Source organism: Suncus etruscus, chromosome 12 (genome assembly GCF_024139225.1).
Source record: "Suncus etruscus isolate mSunEtr1 chromosome 12, mSunEtr1.pri.cur, whole genome shotgun sequence".
Taxonomy (NCBI): domain Eukaryota; kingdom Metazoa; phylum Chordata; class Mammalia; order Eulipotyphla; family Soricidae; genus Suncus; species Suncus etruscus.
This window is the reverse complement of record NC_064859.1, coordinates 20,331,919-20,350,591: the sequence shown is the minus strand read 5'-3', so window position 1 is coordinate 20,350,591 and position 18,673 is coordinate 20,331,919. Positions and strand designations below refer to the sequence as shown.

General features: G+C 48.4%; 1 protein-coding gene across 1 annotated transcript in view; it reads right to left on the bottom strand.

Moving 5' to 3' along the window:
- Positions 1 to 1,407: 1,407 nt before the first annotated feature.
- NPAS2 (neuronal PAS domain protein 2) overlaps positions 1,408 to 18,673 on the bottom strand; it is a 166,623-nt gene continuing 149,357 nt past the window's right edge. The window contains 6 exon segments of the mRNA XM_049785143.1: positions 1,408 to 1,927; positions 1,930 to 1,977; positions 4,182 to 4,362; positions 9,675 to 9,767; positions 11,414 to 11,571; positions 14,276 to 14,431. Of these exon segments, the coding sequence (XP_049641100.1) occupies positions 1,802 to 1,927; positions 1,930 to 1,977; positions 4,182 to 4,362; positions 9,675 to 9,767; positions 11,414 to 11,571; positions 14,276 to 14,431 (762 nt within the window). The 3' untranslated portion in view covers positions 1,408 to 1,801.

The following is an 18,673-nucleotide window of genomic DNA, read 5'->3' as shown; positions in this document are numbered from 1 at the left end:
AGCACAGCGGTAGTTTGCCTTGCAGGCAGCCGACCCAGGAAGGACCTGCGTTTGATTCTTGACATCCCATATGGTCCCTGAGCCTGCCAGGATCAATTTCTGAGCACAGAGAAAACCAACAACAACAACAACAGAACAAGTTGTAATTCAACACCACAGAGAGCTCACTGGGTGGCCCACTGAGACTCTGCTGGGCCCCTTTCACCTGACAATGTGTAAGTCACAGACTTACACAGTAGACTTGGTAGACTTGGATGCTTTGCTAGAGAATATCTTGGTCAGTTCCAGAGGCTCACATGTCTATAAGGTTAAAAACATTTCACAGAATTTTTTCCTGTATTTGAACATTTTGCTGTCGTTTTCAAGAGTGAAGCATAGTTGACCTCTGGCCAAACCATTTACTACAAAGATCAACGAATGGATAGAATTGATATATATACCTTGCACACTCAAACACGACCAAATGAACCACCGCCCCCCCCCCCCCCCGTATTTCCTACGTGGCTTATTTTTTGCTTATTTTTCTCCTCTTTTAATATATTTGATGATCTGTAGAAGTGCCTTAAAAAAAAAAAGAAATAGTCACTGACAAAATGAGTTATATGCAGAGTTTAAGGGCCAGAAATTGCTTCCAGAGGAAATTGTACAAACTTAATTTATTATAAAATGCCCATTCACAGAAAAACACAAGAAAACTTTCAAACTTTTATATTTGGGAAAGGAACTGGTGTCTCAGATACAAAATAATTTACACATAATCCTTACAATTTTATTTTATATAGAAATAGGTAATTATTACGACTGTACAATTCACTACACTTTATCTTATAATTACATAAAATCTTTTCTTTAGAAACATCTCAACATAACAAACATACAAAAAAAAAAGCAAAGTGCATCTTGAAAAGAAAAATCCTCATCCTCTCATGAGATAGGTAGAAAGATGAAGTACAAACCTCACCCACAGAGTCAGGATATAGTGGGGCCCCTAGGGGACCCCAGAGTGTGCTCCCCTTCCCTCCCCCTCGAAACCTCTTCATTCCCAGCTGGACTCTGGAACATCAGGGCCATAGTTGTGCTTTGCTGGAGCTCACCCATCTGTAAAGCCAACAGGAAATAGTCCAGTGTTGGGTTGAGGGAACACAAAGGGATTATCAGAAGGTGTCGGGCGAAGAGCCTTCGGAGTCAGGGTGCAGGGCAGAGGGTTCGGGTCTGCTGTCTGGTTCATGACCCCCAGCTTTGCTGCCCTATTGCTGGGCTCCCAGAGAAGTCTTGAGAATTTAAGTAGTTTCTAAAACTCAAAGTGCCGGCGTTTTCAAATCCTCTGGGCAGCTGTGCAAATGACAGGAACAGCCATGTAAAAATCAAGGGGGAAAATACCTCATTCTCTCTTTTCAGCAGAAGCACCGCCAAGAGGATCAGAGAGCCAACGAGGACCCCTGAACCGGGCTGGCTGTCTGCAGTACCCATGTGTTTCCGGAGGGTACAGCGAGATGCTTCTTGGCTAAGGTAAACTGAGGACTGGCACGTGGTCAACATTTGATTCCCATCAAGGATGGTTGGAGTGTATGTCTGCGAAGCACTGGGCAAGAAGGCATGGCCTGTCATCCTTTCCAGGCAATCACCAGTGTGCCAGCTCTGCACAGGGGGCTGGTGGGTCACCCTGGGCTGCTGAAATGCTTGCAGGATGCAGATAAGCATAGGCTTCCGTTTCAACACCTTCCCCCCACCCTACCTTTGCCACCTGGCCTGGGCGTACACCAGTTACAGCTGACTGTTACTAGAACAAGGTGCCAGGACACTACCGGGGTGACCGCTGGAGGCCTGAGGATTCAGACAGACTGCTGACCCTTCGAGGAAGGCTTGAGGACTGCGGTTGTGGTGGGGGATAACTCAGATTCGCAGGCAGTTGAGGGGTAGGAAGAGAGTAAGCAGGGAGCCCTGCGGCTCCATGGGCAAGGAGGTTGGTGTGTGGACCTGCAGAGAGGAGGAAAGAAAAGAAAAGAGACTCCAGACGTGGCTCTGGGACTAGGAGGGGGCTGGGACACTGGGTGGCTACATGAGGCTAAGGGGCTGGTGGTAGGACTCAGGTCCCCAGGATGGGGAGAGGTCGAGGAAGTGCTGCTGAGCCAAGGTCTGAATTCTGCCTGCATCTCTGGGTGAAGCTGAGGGAATGTCCTCCTGAACACGCTGTGGTTCTTTGGGTAGCCTGGCTGGATTGAGAGGATCAAACCCGACACCATTAACAGATCATGGAAACAGTCTAAATGCTTTCTTCTAGGGGGTCTCAGGATCCACCCCCCACCCCCCAAGTCACTAGTGCCTGCTAGTGGTGAACACTAGCTAGTGGAACAACCTCATTTGACTCTGAGAGGCTTCAATGAGTCAAACCAGTTCTTTTTGTTTTTGTTTTTGGGTTACACCTGGCACTGCTCAGGGGTTACTCCTGGCTCTGTGCTCAAAAATCGCTCCTGGGAGACATGCGGATCATACGGGATGCTGGGATTCAAACCACTGTACATCCTGGATCAGCTGTGTGCAAGGCAAATACTCTACCGCTGTGCTATCTCTCGGGCCTCAGGGTCAACCAGTTCTTAGGACTCTCCAGTCTTCCCTCTCACCCCCTTCCAAGAATAGCCTTTCTGCACCCCTGATCCCATTGCAATGAACCTTGTCTGGGTTTGAAGTTCCTCAGGCACACCTGTCCCTCACGTTGCTTAAGGCTCTCTCCCTGGCTAGACTGTGCCCCTTCACCTTGGCTCACCCTGGTGCAGGTCCTTCTCCAAGTCTTCCCATTCTCTCTAGGACTCATTTTGGAACCTCTCTGCTCTGTCCCACACCAGACAAGACCTGCTTCTCCTTAGAAGTGGCTCAGGTACCATCAAGCACACTTTGCCACTTTCTCACTTCCTCTGAGCCCTGTGGGCTGACAAAAGACACAGTGCTGAGCTGTGTTGATTCTGCCTGTCTGGGGCTTGCAGGTTTGGAAAGGAACCTAGGATGGATGAGAAGTTTGGGGATGTAGATTATATTCTAGACCACCAAAGAGGACTCCTCCATAGTTGTTCCCCTGCTCTCAAATGTCTCAGTCCTGGCACACTGTGGCGTGACTCTGATGGTCACAGGAAAGATGATGGTCCAATCCTGTGAGAGTGGGGCAGGAAGGGGTGTTCGGGGAAGAAAAGGCCCCAGCCTGATCAGACACATAGGTTCCTTCTGAACCTCAGTCACGAGCCTTCTCTCTATGAATTCTCTAGCTTGAAGCAAGTCTGACCACCAGTGAATGTTCTCCACATTCTCCTGGAAAACCTCAACTTTATGTGCCACTCTTGGTATTTACTAAGGACCTCTGATAAATCTTTAAATAGAACATTTGATTTGTATGGAAAAGAATATACACTGTGTATATAAACAAATCTAGCAATAAATGTCTGATTTGGGGACAACATAATAAAAATCATTTAAAAAAATGGACCTTTATGCATTGGTGGTGTTAAGAAAGGACAGAACTAAATATCTAAGCCAGAGTCAACAACAGTAAATCATGAGACCCAAACTTTAACGATCAAAAAAAAAAAAGGTCTGTTATGCTGGCAGGCTGAAGCGGCAAGGGTGGTGGTATGGGATGAACTCTGGAAACATTGGTGGAGTAAGTCAACACTAGTAGTGGGATGAGTCCTAAAACATTGGATGTCCAAAATCTAATTATGAAGAACTTTGTAAATCTTAATTGTTTTAATAAAAAATAATGTACCTGGGGCCGGAGAGATAGCATGGAGTAAGACATTTGCCTTGCATGCAGAAGGACAGTGGTTCGAATCCCGGCATCCCATATGGTCCCCCGAGCCTGCCAGGAGCGATTTCTGAGAGTAGAGCCAGGAGGAACCCCTGAGCACTGCCGGGTGTGACCCAAAAACCAAAAAAAAAAAAAATGTACCTTAAAATATATGCCCATGGAGGCATAACTGCTGCTTCTCAGCTTCTCATACTAAAAGTCCATGGACATTATAAGATTTGAGAGTAAAAACAAGCAAATATGAACCTGCTGAGACTAAATTCAAGGACAGGGTCTCCAACAAATGTGGACAGCAGGGACAGAAGGCCTCTGGGCTCAGCTATGGCCCCTGTGTGTCAGGCCTGTTGGCCACCTGCAGAAAGTGCTGCCCACAAGAAGTACCCACCTGCAGGAAGTGCTGTGGCTGCTGTGGCTGGGCCTGCTCGGGCTGCAGGGGTGATGGCTGGGAGGCAGGGAAGCTGGAGTGCAGCACAGCCTGGCCCATCAGCAGAACAGGGCCTGAGGTGCTGCTGCTGCTGGTTGTGTGCACTTCGGGACTCTGGAATCCTGCTGGGCTTGGTGCATACCTGTTTGGTAAAAGCATATATAGTGAAGAGATGATGCAGTATGGGTAGTAGAGACAGACATAAATATGTTTTTTTTTTTTTTGGGTCACACCCGGCAGTGCTCAGGGGTTACTCCTGTCTGTCTGCTGCTCAGAAATAGCTCCTGGCAGGCACGGGGACCATATGGAACACCGGGATTCGAACCAACCACCTTTGGTCCTGGATCGGCTGCTTGCAAGGCAAACACCGCTGTGCTATCTCTCCGGGCCACAAATATGTTTAAATGACAGAATTAAGAACTTTTGTGATTCAAGAGGCCCTACCCATGGAGTAAAGGAGAATCCATGAAAGACAAAGATCTAATAAAATTTGACACCCAGAATAAAAAAAAAATAGTCATACAACTCAACTACACAGAAACTGCCTGAAAAATGGGTGAAAATCTTGAACAGACATTTGTCTAAAGAAGATTCTGTGAATAACTACTCTAACAACTATCATGACAATGGTAGTGAGAGAAATAAAATGCCTGTCTTGAATACAGGCAGGGGGTGGGGGAGAGGGAGATGGGGGGGCATTAGTAGTGGGAAGATTGTACTAGTGAAGGGGTTGTACTTTTTACGATTGAAACTCAAGTAAAAACATGTTTGTAATCATGGTGCTTAAATAAATATATTATTTAAAAAAAAAAGACTCGGGGCTGGAGAGATAGCATGGAGGTAAAGCGTTTGCCTTTCATGCAAGAGGTCATCGGTTCGAATCCCAGCGTCCCATATGGTCCCCTGTGCCTGCCAGGAGCAATTTCTGAGCATGGAGCCAGGAGTAACCCCTGAGCACTGCCGGGTGTGACCCAAAAACCAAAAAAAAAAAAAAAAAAAAGACTCGGGCCCAGAGAGATAGCACAGCAGCGTTTGCCTTGCAAGCAGCTGATCCAGGACCAAAGGTGGTTGGTTCGAATCCCGGTGTCCCATATGGTCCCCGTGTCTACCAGGAGCTATTTCTGAGCAGACAGCCGGGAGTAACCCCTGAGCACTGCCGGGTGTGGCCCAAAAACCAATATATAAAGACTCTGTGATCAATAAGCACCTGAAAGGAATCTTATTAATAGTTTCCATGGGTATCAGGGGAATGCAAATAACAACCAACATGAAATACTGCAAAGCAGTCATCACTAAAGCAAAATTAGGAATGAAAATGTCGTCAGTGATGGAAAAATCAGAGCTCTAGGAATGTGAAATGGCACAGCTACCAGGGGAAAAAAAAATCAAAGATGGGGTTGACTTCTCATATAGAGGGTCCATGGTTAACTTCTAATAGAAAAGTTCCACTCCTTTTTTTTTGTTTTTGTTTTTGTTTTTGGTCACACCCAGCAGCATTCAGCGGTTACTTCTGGCTCTGCACTCAGAAATTGCTCCTGGCAGGCTCGGGGGACCATATGGGATGCCGGGATTTGAACCACCATCCTTCTGCATACAAGGCAAATGCCTTACTTCCATGCTATCTTTCTGGCCCCAAAAGTTCCACTTCTGAGTAAATCCCACCAAGAAGTAAAAGTAGGGACACAGAGAAATAGCACATCAAGTAGGCGCTTGCCTTGCATGCTGCCAACCCAGGTTCTATTCCTGGTATCCCATATGGTCCCCTAAGGAGTTTTTCCTGAGTGCAGATCCAGGAATAACCCCTGAGCATTGCCAGGTGTGGCCACCAAACACACAAAAACAAAAAAATAAAAACCATAAAAACACACAAAAGAAACAACAAAGAAGGCCTATATTCACAGAACATGACTCAAAACCAATATTTAAATAGCCAAAAGGTGCAAGAGACCCAGTAGCCACTGGGGTAAGAACAGAGAGCTACAGACTGGTACCTACATATAATATTCTCAGCCTCAAAAGGAAAGAAAACTCTGACATCTTCTTTAACAGGGATGTGATTTGAGGACATTCCACAAAATAGGTCAGCACAAAGGATAGATATTAGGGCTGGAGAGTAGCCCAAGAAGCAGCAGAAAATAGAATAGTGGGGGCCGGAGTGGTGACTCAAGCCATAGTACGTTTGCTTTGCATGCACTAGCCTAGGATGGATTGTGGTTTGATCCCCTGGTGTCCCTTATGGTTCCCCAAGCCAGGAGCTATTTCTTAGTGCATAACCAGGAGTAACCCTTGAGTATCACCGGGTATGGCCCAAAAAGCAAAAAAAAAAAAAAAAAAAAGAAGAAAGAAAGAAAGAAGGAAGGAAGGAAGGAAGGAAGGAAGGAAGGAAGGAAGGAAGGAAGGAGGGAGGGAGGGAGGGAGGGAGGGAGGGAGGGAGGGAGGAAGGAAGGAAGGAAGGAAGGAAGGAAGGAAGGAAGGAAGGAAGGAAGGAAGGAAGGAAGGAAGGAAGGAAGGAAGGAAGAAAGAAAATAGAATAGTGGCTGCCAGAGGTGGGGTGGGGTGGGGTGAAGAGGTCATCATTAAATTGGTACATAGTTTCCATAAGGGAGGCTAGGAGAATTATGGCATTGGATGGGATGATTGTGGGACAACATGAAGGAATTTCAAGGTAGTGTGTTACACCTCAAATGTTTATTTACTTACTTATTTATTTATTTATTTATTTTGTTTGTTTTGTTTTTGAGCCACATCCGGTGATGCTCAGGGATTACTCATGGCTATGCGCTCAGAAATCACTCCTGGTTTGGGGACCATTTGGGACGCCGGGTGATCGAACCACAGTCTGTCCTAGGCTTGCGCACGCAAGGTGTCTGCCTTACGGCTTGTGCCTTATGGCTTGTGCCACTGCTCCGGCCCCAACTTACATATTTATTAATTTTGGAAGGCATACTCAGTGTGCTTAGGGCTTGCTCTCAGCTCTGTGCTCAGATTACTCCTGGTGGTCCTTGGGGGACTACATACAGTGTTGGGGATCAAAGTAGGGTTGGCAACATACAAAGCAAATGTCTTATTCCCAGTACAACCTCTCTGCCCCCTTCCAATATTGAAAATGGTAAATCTGGAATTGGAGCAGTAGCGAGCAATGGGGAGAGCGTTTGCCTTGCATGTGGCCAAACTGGGTTTGAGCCCCAGCATTCAATATGGGCCCCCGAGCCCACTAGTAATGATTTCTGAGTGCAGAGCCAGAAATAATCCCTGAACACTGCCAGGTGTATCTTAAACATCTCCTCCTTCATTTATGTACGTTGAAATTTATTTCTACCACAATAAAAAGGATTAAAACAGTAAAGAGGTCTTGCTGAAGGGATGGAGAACAAGCATTGTAGAAACTGAAAGCTGCAGAGAGTAGGACTGAAGGTTTAAAGACATTGATCAAGTGGAGACTGTGTTTTGAATTAAGCACTTCTAGAAATGCTAGTTCTGGGCTGGAGCAATAGCACAGCAGTAGGGCATTTGCATTGCACGCAGCTGACCCAGGGCCAACAGTGGTTTGATTCTCAGCATCCCATATGGTCCCCTGAGTTTGCCAGGGGTGATTTCTGAGCATAGAGCCAGGAGTAACCCCTGAGCATCACCGGGTGTGACATCAGGTGTGACCAAAACAAAGCAAAACAAAACAAAGAAATGCTAGTTCTCTTCTTGGGGTTACTCACTAGAGACTTTGGAACCTTTGAACCTCTGCAGGGCCTCAGAGAGAGACTACACACCCAAGGATGGACACTATGCCATGTCTGAAATCACGGTACAGACATGGGAGGCTAAAAATGATGCAACAGTTGGGGCAGGAGAGATAGTACAGCGGGTAGGGCGCTTGGCTTGCACAACCTGGCCAAACAGAGTTCGATTCCTGGCATCTTCTATGGGCCCTCCACACTACCAGGAGGAATCCCTGAGTGCAGGAGTAACCCCTAAGCATTGCTGGGTGGGACTCGAAAAATAAAAACAGAACAAAGCAAAACAGATCCAACTGGCCACATGGCTAATGGCTGGCTGCAGGTGGGTGCCCAGGAAGTGATTCTGTTAGGGTTACTGCAGTGTAACTGTCTCTGGTGAGCTATGAAGTCAAATTCTTTGCCTTTATTTGATCACCAGCAAAATCCATCACCAAGATCCACCCTTCCTACTAGAACTGAGCATCACAGTACATCTATTCTTATGTTTTTAATGAAAGGGCATTTCTATAATAACACAGTTACGAGTCTTTATTATTATTGACTTTTTTTCTTTTCTTTTGTGTTTTGGGCCACACCTGGCAGTACTCAGAAGTTACTCTTGGCAGGTTCAACGGACAATATGGGATGAGGGGAATGAACATGGGTCGGCTGTGTGCAGGCAAACACCCTTCCTGCTGTGCTATTGCTCTGGCCTCCACAGAGCATTTACTTATTTAGGTATTTGAATAAATTGCTCAAGTCTGTGCTTGCGGGGGATCATGTGGTGCTGGAAATTGAACCTGGAGCTTCATACATTCAAGGCCAGTGCACAGCGACTGCTCTCCCTTCCCAACCCTTCTCACCAGGACATTTATTATTTATTTATTTATTTTGGTTTTTGGGTCATACCCGGCGGTGCTCAGGGGATACTCCTGGCTCTGTACTCAGTAATCGCTCCTGGCAGGCTCAGGGGACCATATGGGATGCTGGGATTTGAATCACCATCTACCCTGAGTCGGCTGCGAGCAAGGCAAACACCCGACCACTTTGCTATCGCTTCAGTCCCTCACCAGGACATTTAAAGGAGGTTTCATGTCTCCCAGCTCCTGTCATATGAAGCTTCTGGGAATACAGCATAATCGTGAAGTCAGGCCCTGGCCCTCAGACCAGCCACTTTCTATGAAGACAGCCCAAAGATCTCTCTGCAGGTGCAGGCCAGGCCCAATGGGAGACATGTCCTAACAACCTTCCAGCTCATTCTTTAGCCTTTATACACACAGCCACTAGGAGACCCTATTTCTGTCTTCTTTCAAAGGGCCAGAATCTAGTTCCCAGTAATGTGTAAGTTTTCCCTTGAGTTTCCTGTAGCCTTCCTGTGAGTTACAAAAGAGCCAGCCAGGCCTGGGATGGGAGTCGGGAAGGCTGGCCAGCCCACACTTGCAGCTCCCTGGGGTCCTGGCACAGTGCTTGCACCATGAAGCTGGGAACTTGGAGCTGTGGGGTTATTTTCTGGGGCCACAGAAGGACCTTTGGGAAGGGGAACCATTCATGAGGACATGGGTCAGGGAGTGAAGAAGAGGGAGAATAAATTGCTCTCAGTATGGACAGCTGCCATGGTGCCCTCCACTTCAGTAGAAATAGTGACGAAAAGGGAAGGACAGGAGCAATCAGTGGGAAGGTGCCCTGGATGCTGCTGGGAACCCATAGCCAGGCCCACCTTCCTTTGCCTCTGTCCTCCACCTACTTGACTTGCTGTCCAGTTCTGCTGACTTCGGCGGCCGGCCGCGCCTCACAGGACCCAGGCATCATGGGCTGGATTGGCTGACTCAGCAACAACCTTGGGGAAGAGGAAGAGACACGCAGACAAGTGTGATCAATGCCCAGCTCATGAACCCGGGCAAGGGGGCTGCTGCATTCTAGCCACTGACCAACCTCTCTCTTTCTCTCTCTTTCTCTTTCTCTCTCTCTTCTCTCTCTCCTCCCTCTCTTCTCTCTCTTCTCTCTCTCCCCCCCTCTCTTCATTTTAGGCACTGTTTTTGCAATATTGTTACCTAAAGGGTAACAAGCATATCATTTTATCTTCTTTCAGCACCCAGTTCTTTATTTTGATTTTTGGGCCACATCCTGCAGCACTCAGGGGTTATTCCTGACTCTGTGCTCAAGAATCACTTCTGTAGGCTTGGGGGACCCTGTGGGATGCTAGAGATTGAACCCAGGTCTGTTGTGTGCTAGACAGGTGCCCAACCCACTGTGCTATTGCTCTACCTACCAGTTTTTCTTTTCTCCTTTCTTTCCTTCTTCCTTCCTTCCGTCCTCCCTCCCTCCTTTCCTTCTTTCCCTTCTTCCCTCCCTCTTTCCTTCCTCCTTTCCATCTTCCCTCCCTCCCTCCTTCCCTCCCTTCCTTCCATCCTTCCTTCCTCCTTTCCTTCTTCCCTCTGTCCCTCCTTCCTTCCCTCTGTCCCTCCTTCCTTCCCTCCCTCCCTCCTTCCCTCTGTCCCTCCTTCCTTTCATCCCTTCCTCTGTCCCTCCTTCCTTCCCTCGTCCCTCCTTCCCTCCCTCCCTCCTTCCTTACCTCCCTCCCTCCTTCCTTACCTCCTTCACTCCCTCCCTTCTTCTTTCCCTCCCTTCCCCCCCTCTCCCTCCCTCCCTCCCTCCCTCCCTCCCTCCCTCCCTCCCTCCCTTCCTTCCTTCCTTCCTTCCTTCCTTCCTTCCTTCCTTCCTTCCTTCCTTCCTTCCTTCCTTCCTTCCTTCCTTCCACTTTATTTATTTATTGATTGGTTGATTGCTGTTTGGGCCAAATTGGTTGTGCTCAGGGGTTACTCCTGGCTTTGTGCTCAGAAATTGCTCCTGGCAGGCTTTGGGGACCATATGGGATGCCAGGAATAAACCAGGCCCCTCCTGGGTTGGCTGCATGTAAGGCAAATGCCCTGCTGCTGTGCTATCTCTCTGATCCCCTCAGTTCTTTTTTGAAAGGTAAGTGCCTAGGCCTGATCCCAGGGCCTCATACATGTGTGTCTTACACCTTTGGCCCCTTCCCTGTGTCAGTATACCCAAAACTTTTTTTTACTGGGGCCAAGGCCATAGGTCCAAGGGGTAGAGCAAGTGCTTGCATGACTGTTGAGAATGTTGGGAGCGACCATTGTGCCTAAAGCTGTGCACCTCCGGGATTGCCTGAAAGGCAAAGCTACGGAGATTATTTCATTTTTCACGAGGTAGCAAGTACACCAGAGAGAGTCTTCTCTGTAACCGAAGGCCTGACTGCATCCAGAGCACATGTGGTTCCTCAAGCACTGCACGGAACTCATGCAGGGCTAGCAGTAGCCCAGCATGGCCCCAAACTAACAAACCCAAGAGTGGTCACTCCAGCAGTCAGTCAAAGATGACAGGACCAACAGGGCAGCCTAGGGGAGTTGGGGCTGTGGGTAGGCGTGTGCTCTGCCACCTCCCTGGCCCTGTGTCCTCCTGGTGTAGAAGGTTTGGTACCTGAGCTGCTGGTCATGGCTGAAGTCGGGGCTGGGCTGGCACTGGCTGGCATCCTGGCTGGCAGAGGCCGGCGTGGGAAGGCTCAGAGAGGGGAGCACGGCGTTGGTGCTGTGGAACGGGGCAGGCAGCAGCTGCGGGCTCCGTCCTGGCTTGGGCCCCTGCAGCGTCATTTCAGACAAACTCAGCCGCGGCCTGGCCGCTCAGACACCCTCAGAACCCTGTGTGGTTTCTCTCCCACAGACTGAACTCAGCGCCATGGATGCCTGGAGAAACGGAGGCCCACCAGGCTCTTAGCAGGTCACCCCGAGAGTCCTTCAATGGGGACACGGATCCACCCCTTTGGGGGCTACATATCACTTGTGGGTCTCCCCGTGGCAGGTCCACCCCTCTGTCCCACCAACTCTTTTTCTTACCTCTCACCTTCTCCCCAGGCCCCTCTCCTCACCCCTCCTTTCCTTTCTGCACTGTCTTAGGTGAGGTCAGTAGCACCCAGGCCCTTGTCCTCTGTTCCACGGCACCCCCAGGGCCAGTGAAAGTCCAGGCAGTGTCCTTTCTGGGGTTTTTGCGGTGGGCTGTAGAGAGTTCAGGGCTGTCTGGGCCATTCGCACTGGTCACCACACCCAGTCCTGGCCCGGCCAGTCAGTGACTGAGATGTGACTCTATCTGAGACACTCACACCTTCTTGCACTCGTCTTGCTTGGATCAAAGGGGTTTTTTTGGATCAGAGTGTTGTGTTGTATTGTTTTGTTTGTTCTCCTGTCCTGCATTTCCTCAGGGGTGAGTGGGGCTCCCGAAATTAGAGCTCAGAAAATATCCACAGAGAGACACATCGAGCAAGACAATGGGGGCCGGAGCTATGGTGCTAGAGGTAAGGCATCTGCCTTGCAAGCACTAGCCTGGGATGGACCATGGTTCGATCCTCCGGCATCCCATATGGTCCCCCCAAGCCAGGAGCGATTTCTGAGCACATAGCCAAGAGTAACCCCTAAGCATCAATGGCCCAAAAACAAACAAACAAACAAAAAGCTACAACACTTTAAAGCATCATCCAATAAAGAGCAAGAAAATTACTTTTGTCTGCTTTTGGTTTTTGGCTGTTTCTAATGTCCACTCATACTGGCACCAGGTCCCAGTATTTCAGTTCTCTGAGTTTTTATTTTATTTTATTTTTAGTTTTTGGGTCACACCAGCAGCTCTCAGGGGTTACTCCTGGCTCTACACTCAGAAATTGCTTCTGGCAGGCTTGGGGACCATATGGGATGCTGGGATTCGAACTACCGTCCTTCTGCATGAAACGCAAACGCCCTACCTTCATGCTATCTCTTCGGCCTCTCTCTGAGTTTTTAAAAGAGCGTTCAGCACCAGATCATGTGAATCCTCCTCCACTTCTTTAGGATTTTCTTGGCTATCCTCACTTGCTAATTTTCTTGTTAGCTACCAATAAGTGGGCCCTTAAAAGGGCCTTTTTAAAATCAGGGCCCTAACATTTGGAAGAAAACAGACTAAACACACGTGTATTCACCTACTCCCCACCCATTTTTTGGTTGCTCAGGGGTTACTCCTGATTTTGCTCTGAACTTACACCTGGCAGTCTTGGGGGACCATATGGGATGCTGGGTCAGCCATATGCGAAGCAAATGTCCTCCCTCCTGTGCTATCACTCCGGCCCCTCATCTACCCTTTTTATATAATGGCCAGTTTATACCCCAAGAGGTCCAGTACATTAGAAATTTCCAGGGGTCCAGAACAATCCTGTTCTTCACATCTGTGGATAACAGGGGCTTGACACCTGGGTGACTGCTGTGAGTGCAAGAGGCTGAGATCAGAACCAACCCTCAGGATTTGGGGGGTTAGCATATTTATTTGTTTTGCCATATGCGCAGTGCTGGGGCTCTGCCTGAGCTCTGGTATTATTTCTCCAGCACACCTCAGGGTGCTTAAGTCCAACCTAGTCAGAGATGGAGCAGGAACTGCTGAGTGACTGCTGATTCAGTCAGGAATGGTGGCAGCAGACACAGGGAGGTGGATCTAAGTGACCTGTGCTTCCACACTGATTGGTAGAACTCAGACTTGGAGGAAAGGATCGACTGTCAGTGTGAGTATCTGACTGGCCGAGCTGGCAAGTGCAGCTGAGCGATGCCTCTAAAGTATTTTATCCCACTACTGAGATACACAGGGAAGACAGCACAATGAGGGCCTCATCCCCATTTCCCCACCTCTTCACCCTCCGCCCAACACACACCTACCTAGTTTGGCCAGAGAGATAGTATGGGGTGAGGCACTTGCCTTCCATGTATTCACTGGCACCAACTTAAATTCCCAACACTGCATAAGGCTTCCTAAACGGTGGCACGAGACATTTTTGAGCACAGTGTCAGAAATACCCCCCTGAACACTTTTGAGTGTGAGACATAAAATCACCTGTTGGGAGTCAGAGCCATAGCACAGCGGGCTTTGTACTCTGCACGTGGTCGACCCAGGTTCAATCCCCAGCATCCTATATGGTCCCCTGAGCCAGCCCAGAGTGATTCCTGAGTGCAAAGCCAGGAATAACCCCTGGGCACCGATGGGTGTGGCCCCCAAACAAACAAACAAACAAACAAACAAAAGCACCCTTTTTTTTCATACGGTGGTGCTAGGGGCCACACGACTCCTTATAGGGAAGCTGGATAGTGGTGGTGGGACTGCCTTCCTGGGATCTAACTCAGGATTTTGTACATGTTAAGTCGGTGTCCCAGCCCCTGAGTGATCCCTGAGAAATCAAAGCAGACACAGGTTCAAAGTGACTTACACTGAGCAAATGAGCTGCAGCCCCGCAGACTCGAGCATGCCCTGCTCTGTTCGGGGATGCAGGCAGCTCACCTGAGTGGGCATCACACTGGCGTCTCTGAGCTGGTGCTGGGTTGGGGCTTGGGCTGAGACCTGTCCTGGCAGCTGCAGCTGCGTGCGCGTGGTTGACCTCAGTAGGAGCTGGGCACTGCTGCAGCTCAGGGACACATCTGGCTGCTGCAGGAACATCTGGAAGCAGAGCAGGCCTCTCTGAAGATGGCTCCTCTCTGCAGTGTCTGCTCAATGCCACCGTGGGAGGTGAGCCTTGAGCGCACATGGAGAGGGCAATGCCAGGGATCTGCCAGCACAGGGTGAGGCATTGACCCTCCCAGCAAGGTCAGACTAAGGTCAAGCTGAGCCCCATCCTGTTGACTTGAAGCCTCTAGGCTGGATGCAGTTTCTGCAGGGAGAACTCCTCTCTGAGCGGAATGAATGAGTCAGGAATGATGGGGGAAGTGGCAAGCAGAGGCAGCGGCTTGTTGTGTATGTAAATATTTTAGGGGATTACTATGTTACTCACCCTAAATTGATTGGTGATTGTACCCTACCCTAGGGTGTGACCTGGCATTCTGCCCCCACCCTAGGGTAGTACCTGATTCTGCTTCCACCATTGGTTGGTATCTGATCCCACCATTGGGTGGTACCTGATTCTGGTGGATAAAAACAAGAGTCTGTGGAAGGCCAGGGCTTTTTGGCTGGAACTGAAGCTGAGTCTTTGGACTTCAGTCTTGTCCACCGAATAAAGCAAATATTTCAACGAGCTGACTGTCTGCGAGCTGTTTGAGCTGTTTACCCGCCGTTTCACCTCAGAACCGTCGGCTAGACAGGGTGGCAGACGTGTGCTCCGAGCTGGAAGGGAAAGACCTCATCCTCCATCCCTCCATCAGTCAACCTCTTCAGGGGCTGACTTGCTACAGCGGCTGACATAGGAACACCCTCTGCCCTGACTTGTGTTGGGATGAAGACCAAACCGAGGTTCTCCACTGACTGGCTGAGAGCATCTATGTAGTTGTGCTTGATCACAGAGGCAAATACCAGTCACTCAAATAAATAACAGACTTTCTTTGTCAGGCTGGAAACAATTTACCTTCTGATTAAAGATTATACAAAAAACAACAACAACAACAAAACAAAACCCTTCGGGGCCAGAGAGATAGCACAACAGTTGGGCATTTGCCTTGCATGCAGAGGGATGGTGGTTCGAATCCCAGCATTCCATATGGTCCCCCCGAGCCTGCTGGGGGCGATTTCTGAGCATAGGGCCAGGAGTAGCCCCTGAGCACTGCTGGGTGTGACCCAAAATTCCCCCCCCCCAAAACAACAACAAAAAACCCAAAACAAACCATTCATGACTAGCAATATAAAGAAGTTGAAAACAAATGTACTTGAATTCAAGGCTTGAATGTGTGTGGCTTGAGGCAATTTCCACAGCTTCTCATAACTCCCGATTTTCTCATTAATCAGTGGCGTGCTCTACATGAGGTTAAATGGGATTTGTGTGTAGATATAATACATTCACATGGTAAATTTTAAATTTTAAAATGAGGGAAAAAAGATTTCTACTCCTTTGACACTTTGGATCTAGAAAATCTATTGAAAGGGCTGGAGAGATGGCACAGCAGTAGGGTGTTTGCGTTGCATGTGACCTACATGGGACAGACCCAAGCTCAATCCCCCACATCCCCTATGGTCCCCCAAGCCTGCCAGGAGCAATTTATGAGCGCAGAGCCAGGAGTAACCCCTGAGTGCCGCCAGATGTGGCCCTCAAACAAACAAACAAACAAACAAACAAAAATCTGCTGAAGAAATCACAGGATGAATAAAAGATCGAATTAGGGGTCAGAGCAATAGCTCCAAGGGGAGAGTATTTGCCTTGCACAAGTTGACCCTGGTTTGATTCCTGACACCCCATATGATTCCCTTGACCCTGCCAGGAGTGATTCCTGCAGTCAGGAGTGCCACTGGGTGTGCCCCCCCCCAAAAAAACTGAACAAATTAATAAGTAAAGGCAAACTAGTTTTGCTTGCATTTGCCAATGGCCACAGCTGTTTTGCTGTCTGAGGGAAGAAGCCTTGTCCAGTCCCCCTAACCAAATGCCTACTACCTGATGTTGTCTGCTGGTAGGATTGAAGGATGGGGAGTAAGGCCAAGTGAGTGAGAGAAAGGGTGGATAAGCCATGGGTGAATGGATGGGCAAAGCAATCAGGAATCCCTGATTTGTTAAACCATCATCTGCTACTGCTCCAGTCCTCCCGGCATTTTTTCAATAGCCAGCAGAGGGCGAGCATGTCTCAAAGGGGAGCCAAAGTGCAGGCAGGTCCTGGATCTGCCTCTTAAGGCATTTGCAAGGACTCTAGGGCACTAACAAGTTCAGGGTTGAGTCTCAAAGAATATTTCGCTCCTATTGAGACACTATCAGAGTCTGAGTGGAATTTCACAGCAGCAAGGTCAAGTAGGGAAGTTGACTGTTGTGTGTTGAGCCTGCTAGTGTGTGATGACAATAAAGGAAACAGAGATGAGAAAGAGGATTTCTGGCTGGAGACAGGGTTCTGAGCGCTGGGTTCTGGGCTCAGGGGCTCAGGGGTTTAGGGTTCAAGTCCCAGCTCAGCATGACCCCAAAAGCACTGCTGAGAGTAGAGTGACTGTGAACCCACAGCATGAAGGTGAAAGTAGATGTACTTTCTTAAAAGAAATCTGGAATCAATTTTACAGAAAGAGTAAAAAATAGAAGTAAACCAAATTCAAATAAAAAACTTTATCAGAGGGGCTGGAGAGATAGCATGGAGGTAAGGCGTTTGCCTTTCATGCAGAAGGTGGTTCAAATCCCAGTATCCCATATGGTCCCCTGAGCCTGCCAGGAGCAGTTTCTGAGCATAGAGCCTGAGCGCTGCTGGGTCTGGCCCAAAATAAAAAACAAAATAAAAATTAATTAATTTTTTTTAAAAAAAGTGCAGAGATGGGGCCGAAGAGATAGCATGGAGGTAAGGCGTTTGCCTTTCATGCAGGAGGTCATCGGTTCGAATCTGGGCGTCCCATATGATCCCCGTGCCTGCTAGGAGCAATTTCTGAGCCTGGAGCCAGGAATAACCCCTGAGCACTGCCGGGTGTGACCCAAAAACCACAAAACAAAACAAAACAAAACAAAAAAACCAAAATCAACAACAACAAAAAACCACTATCAGAGGAAAAAAAACCTTAATTTTTAAGAGCAAATGACCTATATTAGAGGTCTTACCCTGCTTACTTTTTGTTTTCGTTTTTGTTTGGGGGCCATACCCAGCAGTGCTCAGAGGTTACTCCTTGCTCTGCACTCAGAAATCACTCCTGGCAGGTTTGGGGGACCATATGGGATGACGGGGATTGAACCTGGGTCGGTCACGTGCAAGGCAAACGCCCTCCCACCCTGCATTATTGCACCGGTCCTATTACCTGGCTTAGTTTTACAGATACATTTCTGCAGTGCACCAGATAGATATTGTGTCGCAATAAAGCTGGACAATACCAGAACTACTTTATCTAACCCACCCCCATTTTGAGGGTATGTAAGGAGTCATTGTTTACTTGCATTTTTGTTTGTTTGTTTTTGGGCCACTCCTGGTGACGCTCAGGGGTTACTGCTGGCTATACGCTCAGAAATTGCTCCTGGCTTGGGGTACCATATGGGACTCTGGGGGATCGAACCAAGGTCTGTCTTGGGTCAGGCGCTTGCAAGGCAAGCCCCTTACCGCTGCGCTACCGCTCTGACCCCTACTTGCATATTTTTTATACTTAAATCATGTGGTTTTGCTTGTTTCTTTAAACATTTTGGAGTGTGTGTGTTTTAATTATTTTAAAATCTCTGACTTGCAAAGGACAAGAAGGTGATTGCTTTCAAGACTGTTCTCTGGTTAGACAATGCATTTCCAGGTTTTTGGAAAATTGTATTGCAAAGACAAAGCTGCAAGAATGAAAACAAGGAAAGCGTGATTGCCAGGAAGGGCCCTTTGGGTTAACCAGGTGCACTGGCCCCCAGGACAAAACAATAATTCTTCCAACAAGGAGTGAAAGAGAGAAGTTTATGTGGCCTGTGACTATAGAAATCAGCATGAATGTAGAAAAAAGCAAGAAATAACCTGGGGAGGCTCTTCATATGCTCACTAGCTTTTAGCAGTTTTTAACTACATTTCCCCCTTTTCATTTCATTCAAGTGTTTGGGCTCAGATGTGTCCTGCCAACCCTCCTCTAGAAATACTGCAGCTGGCGGTGCTGGTGTTGAGAAAAAGAAATAGCATATTGGGGCCGGAGCAGTGGCACAGCGGTAGGGCGTTTGCCTTGCATGAGGCTGACCTAGGACAGACCACGGTTCAATCCCCCAAACCAGGAGCGATTTCTGAGTGCATAGCCAGGAGTAACCCCTGAGTGTCACGGGGTGTGACCAAAAACAGAAAGAAA